Genomic DNA, 27,168 nt, shown 5'->3' with positions numbered 1-27,168 from the left:
TTCCCATTTAGGTTATTACAGAATGTTGAGCAGAGTTCCCTGTGCTATTTGTTGGTTATCTATTTTATTTTTCTTTTTTCTTTCCTTTCCTTTTTTCTTTCTTTTCTTTTCCCTCCCTCCCTCCCTCCCTCCCTCCCTCCCTCCCTCCCTTCCTTTCTTTCTTTCTTTCTTCCTCCCTCCCTCCCTTCCTCTTATTGAAGTATAGTTAATTTACAGTTGTGCCAATCTGCTGTACAGCAAAGTGACTCAGTTATACACATATATACATTCTTTTAATATTCTTTTCCATTATGGTTTATCACAGGATATTGAATGTATTTCCCTGTGCTATACATTAGGACCTTCTTGTTTATCCATTCTAAATGCAATAGTTTGCATCTACCAATCCCAAACTCCTAGTCCATCCCTCTCCGTCCCCACCCCCCTTGGCAACCACAAGTCTGTTCTCTATGTCTGAGTCTGTTTCTGTTTTGTAGGTAGGTTAATTTGTGCCATGTTTTAGATTCCACATGTAAGTGATATCATATGGTATTTGTCTTTCTCTTTCTGACTTACTTCACTTAGTATGGTAATCTCTAGTTGCATCCATCTTGCTCTAGTGACATTATTTCATTCTCTTTCTATGGCTGAGTAGTATTCCATTGTATATATGTACCACCTCTTCTTTATCCATTAATCTGTTGATGGACATTTAGGTTGCTTCCATGTCTTGGCTATTGTAAATAGTGCTGCAGTGAACACTGGGGTGCATGTATCCTTTTGAATTATGGTTTTCTCCAGATATATGCCCAGGAATGGGATTGCTGGATCATATGGTAGCTCTGTTTTTAGTTTTTTAAGGAATCTCCATACTGTTCTCCATAGTGGCTGTACCAATTTGCATTCCCACCAACAGTGTAGGAGGGTTCCCTTTTCTCCATACCCTCTCCAGCATTTGTTGTTTGTAGATTTTTTTGATGATGGCCATTCTAACCAGTGTGAGGTGATACCTCATTGTAGTTTTGATTTACGTTTCTCTAATAATTAGCGATGTTGAGCATCTTTTCATGTACCTGTTGGCCATTTGTATTTCTTCTTGGAGAAATGTCTATTTAGGTCTCCTGCCCATTTTTTGATTGGATTAGAATGTACATTTAGAATATGTGTTTATAGCCCTTAATACTTTTTTTCTGAGAAATATATCCCCAAATTGCAGAATTTTAAAAGTCATGGATCTTCTACCTTGGCATTTTAACTTTCCTCCTAAAGTGCTAAGAGGAACAGAACACCACAAAGCCAGACTGAGATGTTAGTTGCCTTTCGTGACTTTAGGCTCACACTCTTACTCATGAAATTGTTAGTTTAAAATGTGAAGAGACCGAACACCTATAATATTTCATTAAAAACTGGTATAAAGGGACTTCCCTGGTGGTGCAGTGCTTAAGAATCTGCCTGCCAATGCAGGGGACACGGGTTTGATCCCTGGCCCGGGAAGATCCCACGTGCTGCGGAGCAACGAAGCCTGTGTGCCACAACCACTGAGCCTGTGCTCTAGAGCCCGCGAGCCACAAGTGCTGAGCCCGCGTGCCACAACTACTCTAGCCTGTGCGCCTAGAGCCCATGCACCGCAATGAGAAGCTTGCACACTGCAACGAAGAGTAGCGCCCGCTCACCACAACTAGAAAAAGCCTGCGTGCAGCAATAAAGACCCAATGCAGCCAAATAAACCTGGTATTATTATGGAAACATAAAACACATAGCAAAACTCTTTGTACTTAATTATACCTATATTTTAGTTAAGAGAGGAGACTATTTTGACTGTTAGTGTTACAGGATGAAGTGTGATGGTCATAACAGTGAAGTATGTACATAAAAAATACATTGATTAATTTCCCTCATCAAGATAGGGCTAAGCATACAAAACAGCCCTCAAACTTCTTAAGGAGATCTTTGAAGAACAGTTTATCTATTGTGTTTGCCTTGTGCCTTGCTTCCTGGCTTAGTCATTTTTACTTTTTGTGAATTCTAGGGACCCAAGTTGAGGTGTCTTTTTTTTTTTTTGTCTGCACTGGGCCTTAGTTGCGGCAGGTGGGATCTTCACTGCAGCATGCGGACTTCTTAGTTGCAGCATGTGGACTCTTAGTTGCACCATGCACGTGGGATCTAGTTCACCGACCAGAGATCAAATCCGGGTCCCCTGCCTTGGGAGCTCTGAGTCTTACTCACTGGACCACCAGGGAAGTCCCCCAAGTTGTGATGCTTTTAGTGTTTGCGTCCAGAATGTAAGGTCACATTTTTTTTTTTTTTAATGGAAACCATGGCTGCTATTTGGAGTTTAGTGAATTCAGTTTAAAGTTGAGGATCCTATCCTCACAGAAGTAGAATGAGGCAGTGGTTAAGTAGTTCTGCTTTTTTGGAAGACCTCAGATGGGATTATATGTGATATACACAACTTGCGGCGAGCAGGGGCTACTCTTAGTTCGGGTGTGTGGGCTTCTCATTGTGGTAGCTTCTCTTGTTGTGGAGCATGGGCTCTAGGCGCGTGGGTTTCAGGTAGTTGTGGCTCGCGGGCTCTAGAGCACAGACTCTGTAGTTGTGGCTCACGGGCTTAGTTGCTCCGCGGCATGTGGGATCTTCCCGGGCCAGGGATCGAACCCGAGTCCCCTGCATTGGCAGACAGGCAGATTCTTTTTTTTTTTGGCTGCGTAGGGTTTTAGTAGTGGCACGCAGGCTTCTCTCTAGTTGCCGCACACAGGCTTAGTTGCCCCGCAGCATGTGAGATCTTAGTTATGCGATCAGGGATCGAACCCGCGTCCCCTGCATTGGAAGGCGGATTCTTTACTGCTGGACCACCGGGGAAGTCCCGGCAGGCAGATTCTTAACCACTGCGCCACCAGGGAAGTCCCATCCTTATTTTATAGATGAGGAAACATAAGCACAAGAGATGGGGTGACTTGCCCAAGGCAATAAACAATGGAATCGTCCCTGTATTGAAAGGGTATAATCTGTATATCATCTTTTGTGCCCTTGAGAATATTAGAATATTAAAAACTTTGATTGGGCTTCCCTGGTGGCTGAGTGGTTGAGAGTCCGCCTGCCGATGCAGGGGACACGGGTTTGTGCCCTGGTCTGGGAAGATCCCACATGCCGCGGAGCAGCTAGGCCCGTGAGCCATGGCCGCTGAGCCTGCGCGTCCGGAGCCTGTGCTCCGCAACGGGAGAGGCCACAACAGTGAGAGGCCCGCGTACAGCAAAAAAAAAAAAACGAAAAAAACTTTGATTTTTCAGATGTCATCCTGAAAGTGTCATCTTTTAAGAACAGGTAGCTTGTATTTTATGACATAAACTGGATAGAAAAATGCAGCCCAGTTTGCCAGTGTACTAAAGTGGTCAGTTTAGAACAGTATTGCTCTCAGGATGTATACATTTTTGGTTTTTGTCATGCTTATGTAGGTTTTCAAAAGAGCTTTTCTTTACCAGACAAAATTAAGACTTAAAATACTTAAAGAATTATACATCTCTAAAAGCAAAATGGTAGACTTGTGTGTGTGTGTGTATTTGAAGTTCACCTGCAACAGCAGTTAAAATTTTGTCAGGTGTGAGCTTGTAGGGAAGTCTCCTTTTATTTGTTTGACTCTGATTTTATGGTTAAGAAAATTACTTCTTGGATAATATGAAAGTGAACTAGTAAAAACTGAAGTAAAAATTAAAAAATTTTAAAAATTTTATTTCTCCTTTTCCTCCAGAGGAGGGCGCTTGAAGTTTACAGTAAAATTTTAGAGTTTTGTTTTGCTTTAATTACAGATTGGGAGTCCTCCTCTTGATCCTACGGAGCATTTTCTTCCTGAAGAAGAGAAACTTGCTGAACAAGAAAGATCAAAAAGGTGAGTAGGTCTAGAAATCAGCCCTCACAGGTATTTCCACATAGTGTATTTGAGATGATTGCTCAAAAAAAGCACAGTGCTTTCTTTTTCAAGGCACTCAAAGGTTATAGAATGTGGATTCTGGCATGGATTAAAACCTTCATTTGCCACTTCCTAGATAAGTTACCCTGTTCAAATCTGGGGCTCAGTTTCCTTATCTGTCAAATAGATACAAGTCATACCCAACTGAAGGGGTTGGTGGGAGGATCAGTATATTTGAAAGTTCCTTATAAATTGTAAATCGTTACACAAATGTTTTTTCCTTCATAGATTTGAGAAGGTTTATACTCATAACCTATATTACCTGGCTCAAGTCTACCAGCACATGGAAATGTTTGAGAAGGCTGCCCATTATTGCCATAGTACCCTAAAACGCCAGCTTGAGCACAATGCCTACCATCCTATGGAGTGGGCTATTAATGCTGCTACCTTGTCACAATTTTACATCAATAAGGTAAGCTTCTCAAAGTAGTTATCTAACAGAGTTACCAATAGTGTGTATAAAAATAGAACCAAAAGTACCTTGAAAATGTCATCTTTTAAAAACAGGTAGCTTGTATTTTATGATGTAAACTGGACAGAAAAATGCAGCCCAGTTTGCCAGTGTACTAAAGTCTGTAGCTTTTTGTTGCAGTAATCCTTTTGAATCTTAAAATAATTTTATCATTTTATCATGTCCTACGTTGCCTAAGACCAGTTCTTTTTTGATACAGACAGGCTATCTCTATTTTAGTGAGATGTTATTTTAAATTGCAGATTTTATCTTGTAGGCTTAACTATCTTTATGCAGTGACTATGAGAATTTGTCTGAGGAAGTTGACTGTTAAATGTGGGCTTTGATAAAGCATGTGATGCATTTCAGTTATTCTTTAGAATTAACTCCTTCATAGTACTTTTTCTATGTTGGGAATATCTCTGCTCAATTTCTGAGTTCCAGGTCGTTATATTTTTTCTGGAGTATTACACAGGGACAAATTTGAGCTTCTTAGTTGCTTTCAGAATTATTCAGAATCATGTTGGTATATTCTTAATTGACCTTTTAAAATTTTTAGTCCTTAAGAGAATTTTTAATGCTAAAACACTTTAAAGCCACCTTTCCCAGCCAGATTTTCTATTAATTCTCAATTAGGTATCTCAGTGATAGAAATTACTTTTATTTGTATTTCTAATTCACAAGCCTCTCTGAACTTTTAGTAATTCTTTGCTTATCAGAGTTTCTTCTTAGATCTCTGTTTACCTGCTGCTGTATCCTTACCGGGCCTTTATCCTTTCTAAGTTTTTTTGCTAGTGCTCGTTCTATAAATGCGCCCTATGTTTAAAGTATTGTCCCATGGAATTTCATTCAGAAAAGCTATTAGCAGGAGAGAAAGGGCTGTGGTGACTGCAGCATCGCTTCTAGGACTTTGGTCTAAGATCAAGCGTGTAAGTAACGCTACTGCATCTATATCAGAGCATTCAGTTAAATCTAAATCTCATGAATCCATTTCATTGTGATCATCATCAAAGTGTTACCTGGTGCTTCTGCTTGTGGCACCTTTTTATGGTTTTTTTTTTAAAAATAGCTTCCAGAGGCCCTTTGTTTTGTTTAGCAACTTTAAAATTACATATTCACTGTAATTTTAATTAACATTTAAAACTCCATGGATTCTAACAGTACTGAGATATCTAGATATTAAAGTGTAATTAAAAATTTTAAGTTGTTAAGCACTGCTTATGCTGAGCATGCAGTAAATTTCATGAGTACCTCCCCACTCTGTGCTTTTTTTTTTTACCAAAATGTTTTATAAGTTGTGTTATAACTAGCTAAGTTATACTGCAAAAAGAGATTTGATCCATGTTTTTTAAAAATGCAATTGTCATTTATATCACTATCATCTTCATCTGGTTCCATGAGGTTTTGCTACTTAGTGAGTCCCTGCCTTGCAGGTGAAGTCCCACATTTACCAGCCACCTAGAGGGCACAGGGCACTCACTGTTTTCTAACAGTGGTTGCTTTCAGATAGCCAATCTGGACAAAGCTGAAGTAATAATGATGAGTAAGGGATTATAGAGCAACAATTAAAACTTCTTTATGTAAACTGTACCTTTCTTTTGGTTTGAGGTTTAACACCAACATTTTGATCTATAAATACTGCTGGGCTAATACTACACATGGTGCCCAGCTGTTCTCAAGATGGCTTCCGAATTTGCAATAACGGGGAGATACATTTAATGCTGAGATTTTAAAGTCATAGTCAACCATTAAAAATCCTCTTAGCAAAAATCAGTGTTACTAATATGAAGTAGACATACTTAATGAGGGTGGCTTCCAACTATAAGTTGGACTTGGTAATTCTGCTGAGTAGTCCTGTGACTTACATGACAAATGTAAAGCATTAAAGTAACAAGGAGATGTTCTCAAAGTGTTTGAGAAGTTTACCGTGCCCCAGTTTGGATTATGAAGTCTTTAACTGTGTTGGTAAAGCAGTTCCATAGAGTTCATCTGTGGAAATCTGCTGACTTCAGAACTTGGTGGGAAGCCTTGTATTGTAAATTCCAAAGATTTTAGAAGACAGGAATCTCTATCGAAATTTATCCTGTTTGCCTTTGAATGGTAGGATGTGAAAGGGATCTCTAAACCTAAGAAAGATTAAATCTTCAAGTCCTCTGACAGAATGTAATGGTCTAAAAATTGATCATGTGTGGAACTTTGGCTACTTAGCCTGCACCTAAAAGGACTGTGAGGTACTTTGAGTCTAGGATGATAGCCATTCTTGTATGCTGATTAAAAGTTAGCTCTCCTTCAGTAGTCAATCAGCAGTTGTTTTTCAGCTAGTTTGGATTATTAAGAGTTTGGGGGTATTGTTATTTTTAATCTTTAAGGTAGTTTTTTCAACCAGATAATACTAAAATATATCTTATATACCTTCTTGTATTAGTTACTATACAGGGCCTCCTTAGTAGTGGTTTCTACCTGATTTTGTTAAGACTTTATTCTTGTTTATTTCCTCAACAGCAATGCTTTATGGAGGCCAGGCACTGTTTATCAGCTGCTAATGTCATTTTTGGTCAAACTGGAAAGATCCGAACCACAGAAGACAGTAAGTTTAGGTGTGCGTGTTTAATTACATAGCTTTTTAAAATTTTTATTTTAAAATCATGTTAAACTTTAGAAAATTCAAGAACAGAACAAAGAACTACCATACGCCCTTCTAAATTTACCAATTTTTAGTATTTGCCTCATTTGTAGTCACATTTTTTCTTTCTGAACCATTTGAGAGAAGATTGCATACATTAGGTTCCTTTACCCCCTAATACTTCAGTGTTTTATCCTAAAAATAAGAGTATTTTCTTATATTATCATAGAACAGGAAATATAATTGTTATACAATTGTTTTATCTATAATTCATATTTAGTAGCTGTCCCTGTAATGTCCTTTATAGCAATTTCTCTAGTACCAGAGTATCCAGTTCAAGGTTGTATTTAGTTGTCACATCTCTTTAAAATTTTTATTGGAATATAGTTGATATACAATGTTATGTTAGTTTCTGCTGTAGAGCAAAGTAAGTCAGTTATACATATGTCCACTCTTAGATTTTTTTCCCATATAGGGCATTAGAGTATTGAGAAGAGTTCCCTGTGCTATACAGTAGGTCCTTATTAATCTGTTTTATATGTAGTAGTGTGTCTATGTCAATCCTAATCTCCTAATTCATCCCACCCCCTCCTTACCCCCCAGTAACTGTAAATTTTCTACATCTGTAATGCTATTTCTGTTTTGTAAGTAAGTTCATTTGTACCATTTTCTTAGATTCCACATTCCACGTCTAAGCAACATCATGATATTTCTCTTGGTCTGACTTACTTTGCTCAGTACGACGATCTCTAGGTCCACCCATGTTGCTGCAAATGGCATTATTTCGTTCTTCTATGTCTGAGTAATACTCCGTTGTATACATGTACCACATCTTTTTTATCCGTTTTTCTGTTGATGGACGTTTAGGTTGCTTCCATGTCCTGGCTACTGTAAGTAGTGCTGCAATGAACACTGAGGTGCATGTATCATTTCGAATTATGATTTTCTCTGGATATATGCCCAGGAGTGGGATTGCAGGATCATATGGTAGTTTCTGTATTTAGTTTTTTAAGGAACCTCCATACTATTCTCCACAGTAGTTGTCACATCTCTTTAGTCATCTTTAATCTGGAACAGTTCCTCAGCCTTTCATCACAGATATTTTTGAAAATATGTAGGCCAGTTATTTCATAGATTTTTCCAATTGGTGTTTGCTGTTTCTTTACACTAATATTCACGTTATACATTTTTGGTTGGAGTACAATATGTGATATGTCCAAATATCTAGTTTATAGTGTTTCATTTGGTTTTATAAATCAGTTAACATGTATATTTGAGCACATCAAAACCACAATGAACTATCACCTCACGCCTATTAGATTGACTATTATCAAAAAGACAAGAAATAACAAGTGTTGGTCAAGATGTGGAGAAAAGGGGACCCATGTGCACTGTGGTAGGATTGTAAATTGATGTAGCCACTATGAAAAACCGTTTGGAGGTTCCTCAAGAAATTAAAAATAGAGCTATGTATGATCTAGCAGTTCTACTTCTGGTACAGTCATCCCTTGGTATCCATGGGAGATTGGTTCCAGGGCCACCATGGATACCAAAAATCTATGGATGCTACAGTCCCTTATATAAAATGTCATAGTATTTGCATATAACCAATGCACATCCTCTTGTATGCATTAAATCATCTCTAGAGTATACTTATAATATCAAATACAGTGTAAATGCTATGTAAATAATGGGCAGCACATGACAAATTCAAGTTTTGCTTTTGGGAACATTCTGGATTTTTTTTTTTTAATTTTTTTGGCCACACTGCACAGCAAGTGGGATCTTTGTTCCCCAATCAGGGATCAAACCCATGCCCCTTGCATTGGAAGTGTGGAGTCTTAACCACTGGACTGCCAGGACGTTCCTTAAAATTTTATTTTATATTGGAATATAGTTGATTAACAATGTTATGTTAGTTTCAGGTGTACAGCAAAGTGATTCAGTTATACATGTATCCTTTATTCAAATTCTTTTCCCATTTAGGTTATTACAGAGTATTGAGCAGATTTCCCTGTCCTTGTAGTTAACCTGTTTTAAATATCAGTGTGTACATGTCACTCCCAATCTGTCACCCTCCCCGCCCCCCCATAACCGTAAGTTCCTTCTCTGTGAGTCTGTTTATGTTTTGTAAATAAGTTCATTTGTATCTTTTTTTTTTTTTTTTTTTTTGCGGTACACGGGCCTCTCACTGTTGTGGCCTCTCCTGTTGCAGAGCACAGGCTCCGGACGCGCAGGCCCAGCAGCCATGGCTCACGGGCCCAGCCGCTCCGCGGCATGTGGGATCTTCCCAGACCGGGGCACGAACCCGTGTCCCCTGCATCAGCAGGCGGACTCTCAACCACTGTGCCACCAGGGAAGCCCTGTATCATTGTTTAAGCTGTATTATATGATATTTGTCTTTCTCCATCTGACTTCCTTCACTCAGTATGATAATGTCCAGGTCCATCCATGTTGCTGCAAATACCATTATTTCATTCTTTTTAATGACTAGGTAATATACCATTGTATATATGCACCTCTTCTTTATGCATTCGTCTGTCCAATACTAAGAATTTTAAAATGCTTCAAGTAGCTAACTAATGAGAACCCACTGTATAGCACAGGGAACTCTACTCAGTGCTCTGTGGTGACCTAAATGGGAAGGAAATCTAAGAAAGAGTGGATATATATGTATACATATGACTGATTCCCTTTGCTGTACAGCAAGAAACTAACACAACATTGTAAAGCAACTGTATTCCAATAAAAAAATTTTAAAACTGAAAATGGATTAAAGACCTAAATAAGATTGGGTACTATAAAAACTCTTAGAGGAAAATACAGGCAGAACACTTTTGACATAAATCACTGCAAGATCTTTTTCAATCCAAATCCTTGGGTAATGGAAATAAAAAAAAAATAAACAAATGGGACCTAATTAAACTCAAAAGCTTTGCACAGCAAATGAAACCATAAACAAAAAGACAACCCAGAGAATGAGAGAAAACGTTTGCAAATGACACCACAGACAAGGGATTAATCTCCAAAATTTACAAACAGCTCATGTGGCTCAACAACAGAAAAAAACAACCCAGAAGACCTAAACAGACATTTCTCCAAAGAAGATAGCCAACAGGCACATGAAAAGATGCTCAGCATTGCTAAGTATTAGAAATGCAAATCAAAACTACAATGAGGTATCACCTCACACCAGTCAGAATGGCCATCATCAAAACGTCTACAAATAAAAAATCCTGGAGAGGGTGTGGAGAAAAGGGAAACCTCCTACACTGTAGGTGGGAATGTAAATTGGTGCAGCCACTGTGGAGCACAGTATGGAAGTTTAAGGAACTAAAAATAGAGCTACCCTGTGACCCAGCAATCCCACTCCTGGGCATATCTCCAGAGAAAATCATGGTTCAAAAGGATACATGCACCCCAGTGTTCACTGCAGTGCTGTTTACAGTAGCAAAGACATGGAAGCACCCTAAATGTTCATCAACAGATGAATAGATAAAGAAGATGTGGTACATATATACAATGGAATATTACCCAGCCATTAAAAAGAATGAAATAATGCCATTTGCAGCAACATGGATTGACCTGGAGATTATCATGCTAAGTGAAGTCAGTCAGATGGAGAAAGACAAATATCATATCACTTATATGCAGAATCTAAAAAAGATGATACAAATGAACTTTTTTACAAAACAGACTCATAGAGATCGAAGTTATGGTTACCGGGGGAGGGGTGCTGGGGAGGGATAGATTGGGAGTTTGGGATTGACATGTACACACTGCTACATTTAAAAGAGATTACCTACAGGGACTTCCCTGGTGCTCCAGTGGTTAAGAAGCTGCCTTCTAATGCAGGGGGTGCAGGTTCGATCCCTTGTTCGGGAACTAAGATCCAACATGCCGTGGGGCAACTAAGCCTGTTTGCTCTAGAGCCCGCCCGCCACAACTAGAAAGCAGCCCTGTGCACCGCAACAAGAGATCCTGCAGGCCACAACGAAGATCCCATGTGCCACAACTAAGACCCAATGCAGCCAAATAAATATTTTTTTAAAAATTAAAGAGGACCTACTCGGTAGCACAGGGAACTCTGCTCAATAGTCTGTAATAACCTGATAGTTATAGTAAGGGACGCAGCCTAGCCCAAACCTGTCTTTTCCAGCTCGTTTGTCACAAAAGCAGTTATTTAAAAATCTGACACCCACCCCCTATCCCCATCTTACCACTTTGGTTTGATTCTCTACTGGGATATTTCAGTTCATTTGGTAGGGGACCAAAGTTCTGTCCCCCACCAAAACTAAGTTCTCAGTTTTGGGTTTTTTGGTTTTGTTTTGTTTTTTTACAGTGTTGAGAAGGGGCTCTTGTCATGTTGGTTTCTAGTGTGTGAGATGCTGTCTGCTGTGCTTTGTTTTTTTTTTTATTTTTTGACTAACTGTATGGAAAGTTGTTAGTAAAGCCTTTGTCATAGGATGGATTTAAAAAAAAAATCTAATAACCTAAATGGGAAAAGAATTTGAAAAAGGATACAAGTATATCCTATGTATAACTGAATCACTCTGCTGTGTACCTGAAACTAACACAACCTTGTTAATTAACTATACTCCAATATAAAATAAACATTCAAAAAAATAAAATCAGTAATATGTCCACCAGGACCTCTGAGCACATTTTAGTAAGGTATACAATCCAGTAACTTGCTTCCAAACCTTAAGTCAGTTACCCAGATCCATAAGCTATTTCTGAAAAGGAAAGATCAAGGACTTCATATGTAAGTGCAGGTTCCAAAATACAGTCAATCCTCATTATTTGTAGATTCCATATTTATTTATTTTTTTTGCGGTACACGGGCCTGTCACTGTTGTGGGCTCTCCTGCTGTGGAGCACAGGCTCCGGACGCGCAGGCTCAGCGGCCGTGGCTCAGGCGCCTAGCCACTCCACAGCATGTGGGAACCTCCCAGACCGGGGCACGAACCCGTGTCCCTTGCATCAGCAGGCAGACTCTCAACCACTGTGCCACCAGGGAGGCCCTGTATATTCCATATTTTTGAATTTGCCTACTTGGCACAATTTACTCGTAACCCCCAAAATCAGTACTCGAGGCACTCATGTGGTCATTTGCAGACAGCAAAGGATTTGAGGCACCTGAGGTGCACATTACCAGCTGAGGTTAAACAAGGTAATGATCCACCTTCTTGTTTCAGCTCTCATACTATAAACACGTATCCTTTTTGTGGTCTAAATTACTCAGTGCCACATTTTTCTTTGCATTTTGTTGGCGATTTCATTGTTTAAAATGGCCCCCAAGTGTAGTGCTGAAGTGGTATCTAATGTTCCTAAGCACATGAAGTCTGGGATGTGCCCTCTGGAGAAAATACAGTGCTAGATAAGCTTCATTTAGGCACAAGCTACAGTGCTATTGGCCATGAGTTCAATGTTAATGTTAATGAGTCAATTATATATTAAATAAGGTGTCTTAACAGAAACACATTAAAATAAGGTTATATATTGATCAGTTGATGAAAATATTGTGACCAGAAGCTCATCAGAACGTAACCCTGTATTTGCCCTAGGAGTGATGTTTTAGCATTCCCAAATTCACTGTTCACAGCAACTTTATAGAACATACCTACCAGGAACAATGAGAATCAGCTATACATTGTTTCCTTATAAGAGAATCCAGGTACAAAGTTTTACTGTTGGGATTAAAAACCACTTTTTCTATGGAACTGAATGTTCACCTGAAGGAGACAATCCAACTGACTGGTGACTTACATCAGTGTTGTGCTTCCATGTTGCTTGGGAGGTGAGCGACTTGATTCTTTCCCTGTAGAGCTGGGCGGTGCCTGCTGTACTTGGCATTTGTGTCACACCCATGTTGAGGGAAAAAGGAAGATTATAAAGGCAGAGCAAAGTACACAGATTAATGGCAATACTGCATTAAATCTAACATGACGACTGAAAATGTTACTTCATGTTACAAAGGATTTTTAAATACTAATGAAAACCAAAATAATTTAAACCATGAAAAATTAAAAAATTGTTCTTTGCAAAAATAAATTCCTTCCACAGATGTAACAGTATTTTGGTAAAACTGGACGTGGGACTCATTACAAAATGAAATATTTGACCCTTCATTAAATCACCCCCATCATTCCAAACATTGTTTTGGGGTATGCTTTCCACTCAGGACTGCTTTTAATTTATGAAAAATCCATTTCAATTTGGATTCTACTAAACTGGAATTTGACAGATTAATTAGGAGCTATGCTAACCTTCACCTTGTTCAACACTATTTCTTCATTTACAGAGACCATAGCATAGGCGAGGTGGTAAAAGCAAGTGCTTAAACATTAGAGGAAACTGCTTTCAACAACCTACCTCTTAAGAACCCGTGTATAGATTCGGGGTTGCCGGGGGGATGGTGTTGGGGAGGGTTGGATTGGGAGTTTGGGACTAGCAGATGCAATCTATTATATATAGAATGGATAAACAGCAAGGTCCTATTGTAACTGTATTCAACATCCTGTAATAAACCATAATGGAAAAGAAAAAAAAGAATCCAAGTAGACATGAATTATGGAATTCTTATCCTAAAGTATTCTAAGAACCTGTATGAGCAATCCTTTTATTAATCTAATTCGATTAATAATGGTATTAATCACCCACATGTACCTGTTCTAAGGTCTAAGAAATTGTTTTGGGGTGCCACTAACTGTGTCCATATAAGATGGTGAACTTAATTGGTAAATGTGTGTTCTGACTACTCCACTGACTGGCTGTTCCCCCATGTCTTCCTCCCTCTCCTCCGGCCTCCCTGTTTCCTGAGAACACAACACTATTGAAATTAGGTCAGTTAATAACCCTACAGTGATCTCTAAGTGAAAGGAAGAGTTGCAAATCTCTCACTTTAAATCAAAAGCTAGGAATGATTAAGCTTAGTGAAGAAGGCCTGTCAAAATAGACCAAAAGATACTCCCTCTTGCGCAGGTTAGCCAAGTTATGAATGCAAAGGAAAAGTTCTTGAAGGAAATTGAAAGTGCTACTCCAGTCAACACATTAGTGATAAGAAAGCAAAACAGCCTTATTGCTGATATGGAGAAAGTTTTAGTGGTCTGGATAGAAGATTAAACAAGTCACAACATTCCCTTAAACCAAAACCTAATCCAGAGAAAGGCCCTACCTTTCTTCATTTCTGTGGAGGCTGAGAGAGGCGAGAAAGCTGCAGAAGAGAAGTTTGAAGCTAGCAGAGGTTGGTTCATGAGATTTAAGGAAAGAAGCTCTCTCCATAACGTAAAAGTGCAAGGTGAAGCAGCAAATTATCCAGAAGATCTAGCTAGGGTCATTAACAAAGGTGGCTACAGTAAACTGATTTTCAGTGTGGATGAAACAGCCTTCTACTGGAAGGAGATGCCATCTAGGACTTTCATAGCTAGAGAGAAGTCAGTGCCTGGCTTCAAAGCTTCAAAGGACAGGCTGACTCTTTTGTTAGGGGCTAGTGCAGCTGGTGACTTTTAACTTGAAGGTAATGCTCATTTACTACTCTGAAAATCCTAGGGCCCTTAAGAATTGTGCTAATTATGCTTTATGCTAGTTATGCTACCTGTGCTTTGTAAATGGAAAAACAAAACCTGGATGACAACACATCTGTTTACAACATGGTTTACTGAATATTTTAAGCCCACTGTTAAGACCTACTGTTCAAAAAAAAAAAATTCCTTTCAAAAGATTACTGCTCATTGACAATGTACCTGGGTCATCCAAGAGCTCTGATGGAGATATACAATGCAATTAATGTTGTTTTCATGTTTGCTAATACAACATCCATTCTGCAGCCCATGGATCAAGGAGTAACTTCGACTTTCAAGTCTTACTGTTTGAAGAAAAAAATCATAAGCTATCACTGCCATAGATGTGATTCCTCTGATGGATCTGGGCGAAGTAAATTGAAAATCTTCTGGAAAGGATTCACTATTCTAGATGCCATTAAGAACATTCATGATTCATGGGAAGAGGTCAAAATATCAACATTAACAGGAGTTTGGAAGAAGCTGACTCCAGCCCTCAGGGATGATTTCAAGGATGATTTCGAGGGGTTTAAGACTTCAGTGGAGGAAGTAACTGCAGATGCGGTAGAAATAGTGTGAGAACTAAAAGTCAAGCCTGAAGATGTGACTGAAATGCTGCAATCTCATAAAATTTTGAGAGATGAGGAGTTGCTTCTTATGGATGAGCAAAGAGAATGGTTTCTTGAGATGGAATCTACTCCTGGTGAAGATGCTGTGAAGATTCTTGAAATGACAACAAAGGAGTTAGAATAGTACATAAACTTACTTGATGAAATAGTGGCAGGGTTTGAGAAGATGGACTCCAATTTTGAAAGAAGTTCTGCGTTGGGTGAAATGCTGTCAAACAGCATTGCACGCTACAGAGAAATTGTTCATGAAAGGAGGAGTCCATCAGCACAGCACACGTCACTGCTGTCTTGTTTTAAGAGATTGCCACGGCCCCCCCCCACCCTTCAGCAACCACCACCCTGATCGGTCAGCAGCCACCAGCACTGAGGCGGGACTGTCCACCAGCAAAAAAGTTTATGACTCTCTGAAGCCTCAGATGATGGTTAGCATTTTTTAGCAATAACGTATTTTTTAATTAAGATGTGTACATTTTTAAGACATGATGCTATTGCACACTTAATAGACTACAGTATAGTGCAAACATAACTTTTATATGCTATGGAAAACAGAAAATTCGTGTGACTCACTTTATCACAGTGATCTGGAATCAGTCCTGCAATATCTCTGAGGTATTCAAAATTTAATATACATGGTGACCTTAGTTTTTACCTATAGGTAATACATAAGAAAAAACTAGATAGAAATATGCAAATAATAGTGAGTACCTCTGCGTGGTAGGAATTTTTTTTTCCCCACTGCTTCAGTGAGGACTTGTTACTTTTATAATGAGGGGGGTAAGTAATACAAAAAAGAATGCAGTAAACAATGAAAATTCCAATTGTGACCCTTAACTTACACAAATCATGTATCATTTTAGCTACTGAAGCTGAAGGAGATGTGCCAGAGCTTTATCACCAAAGAAAAGGGGAAATAGCAAGATGCTGGATCAAATACTGTTTGACTCTTATGCAGAATGCCCAACTTTCCATGCAGGTAATACAGTCAAAAGTGGTCTTTTCTTTCTTAAATAGCAGGATGTTAAGTAAAAGCTTAAAATGGGGAGTATGCTCATTGGGCTCACTGCATGTGTATTATTCAAGGCATGCAGAATGTTCATATATATTTGTTTCTTGTTCTCCCCCATCTCAACCTTTTCAAATCTTACTCATCAATCGAGGCCATCTCACATAACACCTCTTCCTTCAAGACTTCCCTTTGGATAGAGCATAAGCTCCATGAGAGGGAGTCTTCATTGTATTTGTATCATATACTAATCTCCAGACACAACAGGTTCTCAAAAATTATTTTTTTAAATTTATTTTTGGCTGCGTTGTCTTTGTTGCTGCACAAGGGCTTTCTCTAGTTGTGGGGAGCGTGGGCTTCTCACTGCTGTGGCTTCTCTTGTTGTGGAGCACGGGCTCTAGGTGTGCGGGCTTCAGTAGTTGTGGCTCATGGGCTCTAGAGCACAGGCTCAGTAGTTGTGGCGCACGGGCTTAGTTGCTCCGCGGCATGTGGGATCTTCCCGGACCAGGGATCAAACCTGTGTCCCCTGCGTTGGCAGGTGGATTCTTAACCACTGCACCACCAGGGAAGCCCCTCTCAAAAATTACTGAATGTATAATTCTTCATCCCCTACAGATATCTTCTCCCTCCTTTAAATTCCCTAGAACCCTACCTAAGTCACTTGACTTTGTATTATCCCTGTTATCCCTATTCATATTCTTATCTTACTCCTTTACCTCTTTTTAGACTATAAGCAACTTGATGGCAGGAAGTCTTACTAATCTTTACATACTTTATAGAGTAAATATATATTTGATAAAAATATAAGTATAAACGTATCTGCAAACAGCCCTGCTAGTTTGTAGCTGTGTATTCATGGCAGTTAACTTCTCTTTGCCTCAATTTCCTCACAAATAAGATGGGGGTAATAATAGTACTTAATAGTGTTGCTGTGAGAGTTAAATATATATAAAGGGCTCAGAAAAGTGCCTGAGACATACCCGAGTCCTCAGTAAGTTAACTATCGTCATTGTATTGTTATTACTGATCCATACCTAATGGATTCTAGTTCCTAACCACTACCGAGAAAATAAATCATTTGGATGCACCATACTAAGTGTAGATACATTGGAGACTTTCCTGAAGGAGTTATGCTGCTTTTCTATTTACATGCATTAAAGTATAATCAGTTTTAGTCAATATAGAACCTTGTGAAACTACTAAACAAAATAAAACCAAACAAGCCACAAACTCCTGGAAGCATGGGTCTTTCAAAGATGAGAGCACTTCAGAGGTAGAGGGTAAAGATGAGGCATGTTTGGAAAAGAAAGGAAGTGGGGAGTAAAACTAGGGAGCTTTATGTCTAGAGAAGTTGCCAGGAAAATCTGTCAGCTTTCTTCTCAGAAAGCAGCCTAGAAAGCATGTAAACAAACAAGCAGCCAGGAAGCACATTAAGTAAACAAGATTTAGAGACTTATGGCCTGCATTTAAAGTAATTATGTCAAGCAAAACACCCTGTGTCATTTAACTCTTACCCTTCCTTTAGTTGATGTTTTCCAGACTGGGCACTAGAGTTTATCACCTGGTTACTTTAAACTCAAATAGTTGCCATGCTACTAAATTACTCAGATTTTCTTAATCTGGCTTTGTTACTTTAACTTTATCCTTTGATGATCTGTTTACCTGAAAAGCCTTCTTTAATTCAAGTTTAATAACATACAAATTTAAGTATTTCTGCCAGCTCTATGGTAGTCATTGTACTATGATGAACAAAAATAGACGGTGTTTTTTTTACTTCGTACGAAAGTGCAATTTTAGTAAGTTCCACAAAGGAGAGACACATGATAAGAGAAGTCATAGTAGCAGGAAGTAACATCTGAACGAAGCTCTGGGAATGAGAAGGCATAGCATTCCAAGGAGCTGAAGCTGCACGTTTAAAAATTCTATGGCAGGGGCTTCCCTGGTGGCCCAGTGGTTGAGAATCTGCCTGCTAATGCAGGGGGACACGGGTTCGAGCCCTGGTCTGGGAGTATCCCACATGCCGCGGAGCAACTAGGCCCATGAGCCACAACTACTGAGCCTGCGCATCTGGAGCCTGTGCTCCACAACAAGAGAGGTCGCGATAGTGAGAGGCCCGCGCACCGTGATGAAGAGTGGCCCCCGCTTGCCACAACTAGAGAAAGCCCTCGCACAGAAACGAAGACTCAACACAGCAAAAATAAATTAATTAATAAAATAAACTCCTACCCCCACCATCAAAAAAAAATTCTGTGGCATAGGGAGCATGGTGTTAGAAGGGATGGAACAAAGGCCTGTGAGGCTAGAGCAGAGTGAGAGCACATGTGATAAACGATAGAGTTAGAAAGGGATAGAACAGGGACCTCCCTGCTGGCACAGTGGTTAAGAATCCGCCTGCCAATGCAGGGAACACGGGTGCGAGCCCTGGTCTGGGAAGATCCCACATGCCGAGGAGCAACTAATCCCGTGCACCACAAGAACTGAGCCTGTGCTCTAGAGCCCGTGCTCGGCAACAAGAGAAGTCACCGCAACGAAGACCCAACGCAGCCAAAAATAATTTTAAAAAAAGGATGGGATAGAACAAGAGGGCCTTCAATGAATGGAAGCCTTGGAGAGTTTTTGGACTCATCACTTATGTAGCAGAATGGAGAATGAATTGAGGGAAAGCAAGAGGGAAAGCAAGAGTGGAGGGGGGAAATTAGAAGACCATTGGAACAGTGGAGGTGAGATGTGAAAGGAGCTTGCTCTAGGGTGGTGGCAAAAGATGGTGGAAAAAAATGCATTCAGGAGGTATTTAGGGGGCAAAATGTAAAGGACCTGGTGATGGATTGGAAGTGTGGGGTAAAGGGGAGAGGAGAGGAACATCTCAAGGGTGATTCCTCGACTGCTGGCTGTCCAGATCGATGGAGTGTCCTTCACTAAACTACTACTAGAATAGGAATGTGTTTGCTGAAGAGTAAGAGTTCCATTGTGGACATGTTGAGGATCAGGTGTCTGCGTCTTCTGAGAGAAGATGTTGTGTGGGGAGCTGTAGTTATGGGTCTGGAGCTTGAGAAGAGGTCCAGGTTGTACCTGTAGATTTGTGAGTCCTCCTTCCATGGATGGCAGTTGCAACCGTGGGTATGGATGGAGTCACCTGTGTAGAGCAGTGCTGTCCAATAGAAATAAAATTACATATGTGGCTGGTATTCTACGTTTTCTAGTGGTTACATTAGAAAAGGAAAAAAGCAGGTGAAATTTATATTTCTTAGCCTAGAATATAAAAAGAAATAATCATTTCTATTTGTCATCAATACTAAAGAGTTGAGCTCTTTTAAATTTTGTACTAAGTCTTGGAAATTGGGTATGTATCATTTATACACTGATCACATCTCAGTTTGGACATTTCAGATGCTCAATAGCCATCCACATGCAGCAAATGGCTACTGTTTTGAACAATGCAGATCTAGAGAGACAACTTCAAATGAAAAGAAGAGAAGGCCTTGGGGCTGTCCACTGAGGGGTCTGAGGTTTAATTTTCTTGTCTAGGAAGAAGAGAATGAGCTTAGCTTTTTTTTTTTTTAACCATCTTAGTTTTTTTTTTTTTTGGCCCCAGGAGGTGGGGAAGATAACTTTAACTATGAGTAGATTTAACTCTCTATTTTAGTATCTTTGAGACTTAGAGCATTTCTAATATATTTCAGTAAATAACTTAGCATAAACATCATGTTGTTAATTTTAATTGCATTGCTATACAATATTTTTAGGATGTAGATTTCAATCTTACTCTAATGTTAAAATACTACTAATAATGTATTAAATGTATATAATGTTTCACAGCTCTTACAGTTTTCATATGCATTTATCTTACCTTAAAAAGAGTAACTATAGGGCTTCCCTGGTGGCACAGTGGTTGAGAGTCCGCCTGCCGATGCAAGGGACGCAGGTTCGTGTCCCGGTCCGGGAAGATCCCACATGCCGCGGAGCGGCTGGGCCCGTGAGCCATGGCCGCTGAGCCTGCGCGTCCGGAGCCTGTGCTCCGCTACGGGAGAGGCCGCAACAGTGAGGGGCCTGCGTACTGCCAAAAAAAAAAAGAGTAACTATAAATGAGTTAGTGCCCCAAAGAGGAAATAAGCAGTTTTACTTTTTCCTAGTTTCTTTCATTTTTAATATAAGTGGAATATAATTAGAAAGAAGTTTAAAAACATGTGATTATATCACCTCCCTAAACCAGGCTGGGAAGAGGGTTTTCTTATCTTTACTCTTAAGTTTGCTGTAGTATTGACAGCAGGAGACCAGTGTCTGTCCTCAACCATAATTTATTTTTTTCTTTCAGGACAACATAGGGGAGCTTGATCTTGATAAACAATCTGAACTTAGAGCTTTAAGGAAGAAAGAACTAGATGAGGAAGAAAGTGTTAGGAAAAAAGCTGTACAGTTTGGAACCGGCGAACTGTGTGATGCCATCTCTGCAGTGGAAGAGAAAGTGAGCTATTTGAGACCTTCAGATTTTGAAGAAGCCAGAGAGCTTTTCTTAATGGGTCAGCACTATGTTTTTGAGGCAAAAGAGTTCTTTCAGATTGATGGTTATGTCACTGACCATATTGAAGTTGTCCAGGACCACAGTGCTCTGTTTAAGGTGCTTGCATTCTTTGAAACTGACATGGAGAGAAGGTGCAAGATGCATAAACGCAGAATAGCTATGCTAGAGCCCCTAATTGTGGACCTGAATCCACAGTATTATTTGTTGGTCAACAGACAGATTCAGTTTGAAGTTGCACATGCTTATTATGATATGATGGATTTGAAGATTGCCATAGCTGACAAGCTGAGGGATCCTGATTCACACATCGTGAAAAAAATAAATAGTCTTAATAAGTCAGCATTGAAGTACTACCAGCTCTTCTTAGACTCCCTGAGAGACCCAAATAAAGTATTTCCTGAGCATATAGGGGAAGATGTTCTTCGCCCTGCCATGTTAGCTAAGTTTCGAGTTGCCCGTCTCTATGGCAAAATCATCACTGCAGATCCCAAGAAAGAGCTAGAAAATTTGGCAACATCACTGGAACATTACAAATTTATTGTTGATTACTGTGAGAAGCACCCTGAAGCTGCCCAGGAAATAGAAGTTGAACTAGAACTTAGCAAAGAGATGGTCAGTCTTCTTCCAACAAAAATGGAGAGGTTCAGAACCAAGATGTCCCTGACTTAATAATCCTTGTTTTTAATAACAGAAAATGTGCACTAATGGATTTATTTCCCCTTATTCAAACAGGCCCAATTCCATTATGATGTCTACCTTCATAGCCAGATCAGTGCTGTTTGAACTTGAAATAGACCAATTGAGTTTTTGCTAGGACCTTAATCAACAATAATTTATACCTAACTATGTAAATAAATTGCCTTGTTAAAGTGACATGTGATTGGTATTTAGATTGCTCGTTTCCTATTTAAATATAAACCTTTTCTGCCTCATTTTCTAAAAGTAGGTTCTTTGTTGGCTAATACTTGATGGATTCATTAAAAGGAAAAGTGCTGGGTAATATACCTGGTGGGCAAGCTGTTACTGTATTAAAGTTGAAAAAATAACTTCTTGTAGTTATTCTTCCCAAAATATTTGCTTTCCTAAATTCCCAAAGAAATCTTTCCCTTCTGGAATATTAAAAAAACTAAGTTATGTTGTAAAATATTGTAGTTTGTTTCATTATAGAGGAAGAAGGCCATGTTGGAAATATAATAAATTGACTTGCTTCACTAATAAAAGCTTCCATTTATTCTTTTGTCTTCTTGTAAGAGTTGGTTTATTTTTGATACTTCAAAGGGTATTAGCTTATTTGAAGCCAGAGAAGAATATTTCTTTGGTAACATTGTATAGAGAGAACACATTAAAACATTCATTGAATACACTTTTTGAAATACTACTATGTTCCAGAAAAATTTTATTAACTGCAGTTTCTCAGAGGATCCTAGTATATCTATTAAGCTTTAAGCACTGTTGAAAAAAGATATGCAAATAACAGTTAGTATATGTCATTTTAAGTGGTTGCAGAATTGAAATGAAGTCGCTATCCAGTGCAAAAATCAAGATCAGTTGTAAAATTTGATACAGAGAATAGCTCTGTATGTTGACCTAGTCCTAAGCCTTCCGAAGCCAAGTCTAAGATTCGGTAACATGTATGTATGTGTGGTAAATACCTTGCTTTTCCTTTGAGATCAGTTTGCCAGGAAAAGAAGGTCTTTGAGTATAACAGCAGTGTGTAATTCACTCAATATTTATTAAATGTCTCCTGTGGATCGGGCACTGTTCTCGGTTTTCTAGGCTTAGAGGATACAATAATGAACAAGATCAGCAAGATCCTATTCTCATGGGGCAGGTAAATAGATAAGAGGATTTCAAGTCATGAATGCTATTAAGAAAGGAACCAGAATCCGAGGTTTCATGGGAAGTGGTGCGACAGTGATCTGAAAGGCCGCTGAAAAGGTGGAAAGTGACAGTGAGCCGAGAACTAAACGGCCAGAAAGGGGCAGCAAAGTAAAGATTCTTAGGTAGAGTGTTCCAGAGAATGCTAGGCCCTCAGGCTGGCTCCAGCTTAGGAAGGAGTTTTGCATTTTAGAAGATGGGAAGGGCCAGTGTGGCTGGAGCAGATGAGGTGGGAGTAGAATGGGGTGGGGCAGGAGTAGGGAGTCCAGATGGAGAGGGATTTGTAGATTGTAGCGAGAAGGGAGAGGCACCAAAGGGGAAGCATGGAGACAAGCTCTATTAGGATTAATCCGAAAGGTTTGGACCAGGGTCATCAAGTAGGGATGGAGAGAAGTGGTTAAGTTCATTATGTGCTTTGGGAGTAGAATCACAGGACATGCCAGAGGATTATGTGGAAGGCATGAAGGGGAAAGGAGAATCAAGAACCATATGAAGTTGCAGTATGCAGGTGAAGCACATTTCTATGAGGGAGATGTGGGGTTAGAATTAAGAGTTCTATTCAGGTCATACTGAGTTTAGGATATTAAGATGCTTGAGATGGGATGATTGCTAACACCCCCCTTTAATCAAACTTTAAAAGGAAAGTGAAGAGGGTCAAGAGGCAAAGAGGGGAGGGAGGTTTCGGGGTAGTGAGATGGCTCTGCATCTCAGCTACTCGCATTTCTTCATCTCTCTTGAAAACTGATTCTAGAACAAGTCCCCCTGTTATGAGCCTTTCTTGATATAGCCATATTGCTCTCAACCTTAGTCAACCTCATAACTTCATTTTAAAGTCGCTCATTAGCTTGCTTAACCAATACTGATCTCTTTCTCTATGCTGCTCACTGTGCTAAGCTCTAGAATATGGTCTATAAGGCACAGCCTCTTAAACCCTGATAGCTTTTCCTCTTCCCAACTGTGTTATTCAACTTGAGTTCAAGAGATAAAATTCAAGTGTAACAGGCATTAGTCTTGAAACCAGTCTTTATCCTAATAACCATCGACATACTTTGCTATTTGTCATTTGCTGTCTATAGTGACTTTTCATATTTTAAAACATTGTCTTTAGTTAACAGCAGAAAATCTCACTGGCTGCTTTGCGTCCTGCACTGTATTCATGTAGCCTGTTCCACAAACTGCTTTCCCTGAGCACGGCTTCCTAGAGACATCTGCCCTCCGAGACTTTGTTGCTTCTCTGGATTAGTAGTTCTCAAACTTTTTGGTTGCAAGGCCCCTTTGCACTTAAAATTGAGGATGCCAGAGAGCTTCTGTTTATGTAGGTTATATCTCTCGATGTTTATCCTATTTGAAATTCGATTTAAGGAAATTTTAACAATTTATGTTAATGACAAATCCATTGGATTTAAACAATTTTACGAAAAACTTATTTTCCAGAAGAAGTGGCATATTTTACACTTTTGCAAACATCTTTAATATCTGGCTTAATAGGAAACAGGTTGATTCTCATAACTGGTGTGATATGTCATGTAGCCTTTGGAAAACTCCACTGTACATTTATGAGAGCATGAGTGAAAAAAATAATGTCTTATTATGAAGCTAGTTTCATGGGATCTCCTGTCGCAGTCTGAGGTCCCCTGAACCCCTACCTTAAGAACTGCTGCCCTACTTAATCTCCAAAATATACAAACAGCTCATACAACTCAGCAACACCACCAAAAAAAATCCTAATCAAAGAATGGGCAGAAGACCTAAATGGACATTACTCCGAAAAGACTACAGATGGCCAATAGGCACATGAAAAGATGCTCGACATCACCAATTATTAGAGAAATGCAAATCAAAACTACAGTCAGGCACTATCTCACACCAGTCAGAATGGCCATCATTAAAAAGACTACAAAAAAAAAGTCTACAAATAACATGCTGGAGAGGGTGTGGAGAAAAGGGAACCCTCCTACACTGTTGGTGGGAATGTAAGTTGGTGCAGCCACTGTGGAAAACAGTATGGAGGTTCCTCAGAAAACTAAAAATCGAATTACCATGATCTAGCAATCCTACTCCTGGGCATATATCCAGAGAAAACCATAATTCCAAAAAGACACATGCACCCCAGTGTTCATTGCAGCACTATTTACAATAGCCAGGTCATGGAAGCAACCTAAATGCCCATCGACAGACGAATGGATAAAGAAGTTGTGGTACATATATACAATGGAATATTACTCAGCCATAAAAAGGAACGAAATTGTGTCATTTGTTGAGATGTGGATGGACCTAGAGACTGTCATACAGAGTGAAGTCAGAAAGAGAAAAACAAGTACCGTATATTAATGCATGTATGTGGAACCTAGAAAAATGGTACAGATGAATCAGTTTCTAGGGCAGAAGTTGAGACACAGATGTAGAGAACAAACATATGGACACCAAGGGAGGAAAACCACAGTGGGGTGGGGATGGTAGTATGCTGAATTGGGCAATTGGGGTTGACATGTGTACACTGATGTGTATAAAATCGATGGCTAATAAGAACCTGCAGTATAAAACAAACAAAAACAACTAATAAACTTTCTTTGGGTTATTTGTATGGAAATATGTTAATATAAATATTTCAGACATTACATGAAATTTCTAAAAATCTTATATGTTCTGGTATAATGTTATAAGTCAATTCTAGTTATTACTTTAAAATGTATATCTCAGAAATAACTAAAATTTCCTTGTCAATTGCATTATTATGAACTTTCATCAAATCTTTAACCATGGTCATTTTTAAGTCTTTTGTCGTTTACAGACAGTTCTGGGTATACTCTGTTGCTTTTGCACAAATGTTCCTATAAAAGGGTTTCATCTTCAAGGAATTCATGGAAAAGACTCTGACAAGTACAGGTTTCTGGCAACTGACTATACTGCTGAACTGAATGAATAAGCATTTTCAGAACTCTAACGGAAAACTGATGAATTCATAAAAGTGCTAACAAAAGATCAAGATAAAAAAAATTACATGGGACTGAGTGAACTGATGACGATAATTATAATTTTTGTGACTCTGTTTGAATAAAAATAATAATTTTAAAAAATAAAATAAATCCCACAAGGACGCAGAGGCAAAAAATATACAAATCAATTTTCACTGCAAAGTAAAGGAACTGTTACATTGGAAGGTTCCTGGACTGAATGTCAATATTATGACATAGTATGAGTGTGTTTCGTGTTTGGTAATTGCAGTCATTGTTGCTTTTGTTGTAGTCATCCATTTACAATGCTTGGTGTCGGTTTATTTATCTCTTGTAAAATAAAATACAGTGTGTGTGTGTGGGGAAAAAAAAAAAAAGAAAAGCTACATATACCCTAATGTACATTGCAGCACTATTTACAATAGCCAGGACATGGAAGCCACCTAAATGTCTGTCGACAGAGGAATGGATAAAGAAGTTGTGGTGTGTATATATATATATATATATACACACACACAATGGAATACTACTCAGCCATAAAAAGAATGATATGCCATTTGCAGCAACGTGGATACAACTAGAGATTATACTAAGTGCAGTAAGTCAGCAAGAGAAAGACAAATACCATATGATATCACTTATATGTGGAATCGAAAATATGGCACAAATGAACCTATCTACAAAACAGACTCACAGAACAGACTGGTGGTTGCCAAGGGAGGGCAGGTGCGGGGGGGAAGGACTGGGAGTTTGGAGTTAGTAGATGCAAACTATTATTTAGAATGGATTAGGGACTTCCCTGGTGGTCCAGTGGTTTAGAGTTCGCCTTCTAATGCAGGGGGTGCGGGTTCGATCCCTGGTCAGGGAGCCAAGATCCCACATGCCTCCCGGCCAAAACAACCAAAACATAAAACAGAAGCAGTATTGTAACAAATTCAATAAAGACTTTAAAAGAGAATGGTTAAACAACAAGGTCCTTATGTATAGCACAGGGAACTTTATCCCAATCTCCTGGGATAAACCATTATGGAAAAGAATATAAAAAAGAATGTATACATGTGTCTAACTGAGTCACTTTGCTGTACAGCAGATGTAACACAACATTGTAAATCAACTATATTCCAATTGGAAAAAAAAAAAAAACAAACCTGCAGCCCTATAGCCTGCACTGTGTTGGGCAAGGTGCAGAGTGGATGCTGAGGGTTAGTTTAGGAAAGTAATGTGGCTGCAGTGGCTGGTCTAGGTCTCCCATCCAAAGAAAAAATAGACTTCTCTATTATTTAGTGCACATTGGTTTTGGGTGAGTCAAGAGTCATGGCAATGCCATGGCTTTATTATTTTATCATGGAATGTACTGGGTTTCTTGGCAATGCTGGGTTGTTGTTTTTTTTTAAACATCTTTATTGTAGTATAATTGCTTTACATCGTTGTTAGTTGCTACTGTATAACAAACCAAATCAGCTATATGTATACATATATCCCCATATCCCCCCCCTTGCATCTCCCTCCCTCCCACCCCTCCCTATCGCACACCTCTAGGTGGTCACAAAGCACAGAGCTGATCTCCCTGTGCTATGTCGCTGCTTCCCACTAGCTATCTATTTTA

General features: G+C 39.2%; 1 protein-coding gene across 2 annotated transcripts in view; it reads left to right on the top strand.

Annotated features, from left to right (window-relative positions):
* KIFBP (kinesin family binding protein) overlaps positions 1-21,969 on the top strand; it is a 41,883-nt gene extending 19,914 nt beyond the window's left edge. Inside the window, exons 3-7 of one of the 2 annotated variants that reach the window (XM_027130070.1) lie at positions 3,783-3,862; positions 4,172-4,355; positions 6,897-6,981; positions 16,066-16,181; positions 20,524-21,969. In XM_027130070.1, the coding sequence (XP_026985871.1) occupies positions 3,783-3,862; positions 4,172-4,355; positions 6,897-6,981; positions 16,066-16,181; positions 20,524-21,399 (1,341 nt within the window). In that variant the 3' untranslated portion in view covers positions 21,400-21,969. Of the gene's footprint in view, positions 1-3,782; positions 3,863-4,171; positions 4,356-6,896; positions 6,994-16,065; positions 16,182-20,523 lie in introns of both variants that reach the window. The other variant, XM_027130069.1, reaches the window with a different exon arrangement.
* Positions 21,970-27,168: the final 5,199 nt, after the last annotated feature.

The sequence above is a fragment of the Aethalodelphis obliquidens genome, unplaced genomic scaffold (assembly GCF_003676395.1).
Source record: "Aethalodelphis obliquidens isolate GAN/ISIS:26980383/991018 unplaced genomic scaffold, ASM367639v1 scaffold37, whole genome shotgun sequence".
In the NCBI taxonomy this organism is placed as follows: Eukaryota; Metazoa; Chordata; class Mammalia; order Artiodactyla; family Delphinidae; genus Aethalodelphis; species Aethalodelphis obliquidens.
The sequence above is the reverse complement of the archived record's forward strand: the minus strand, read 5'-3'. Positions and strand labels throughout refer to the sequence as shown.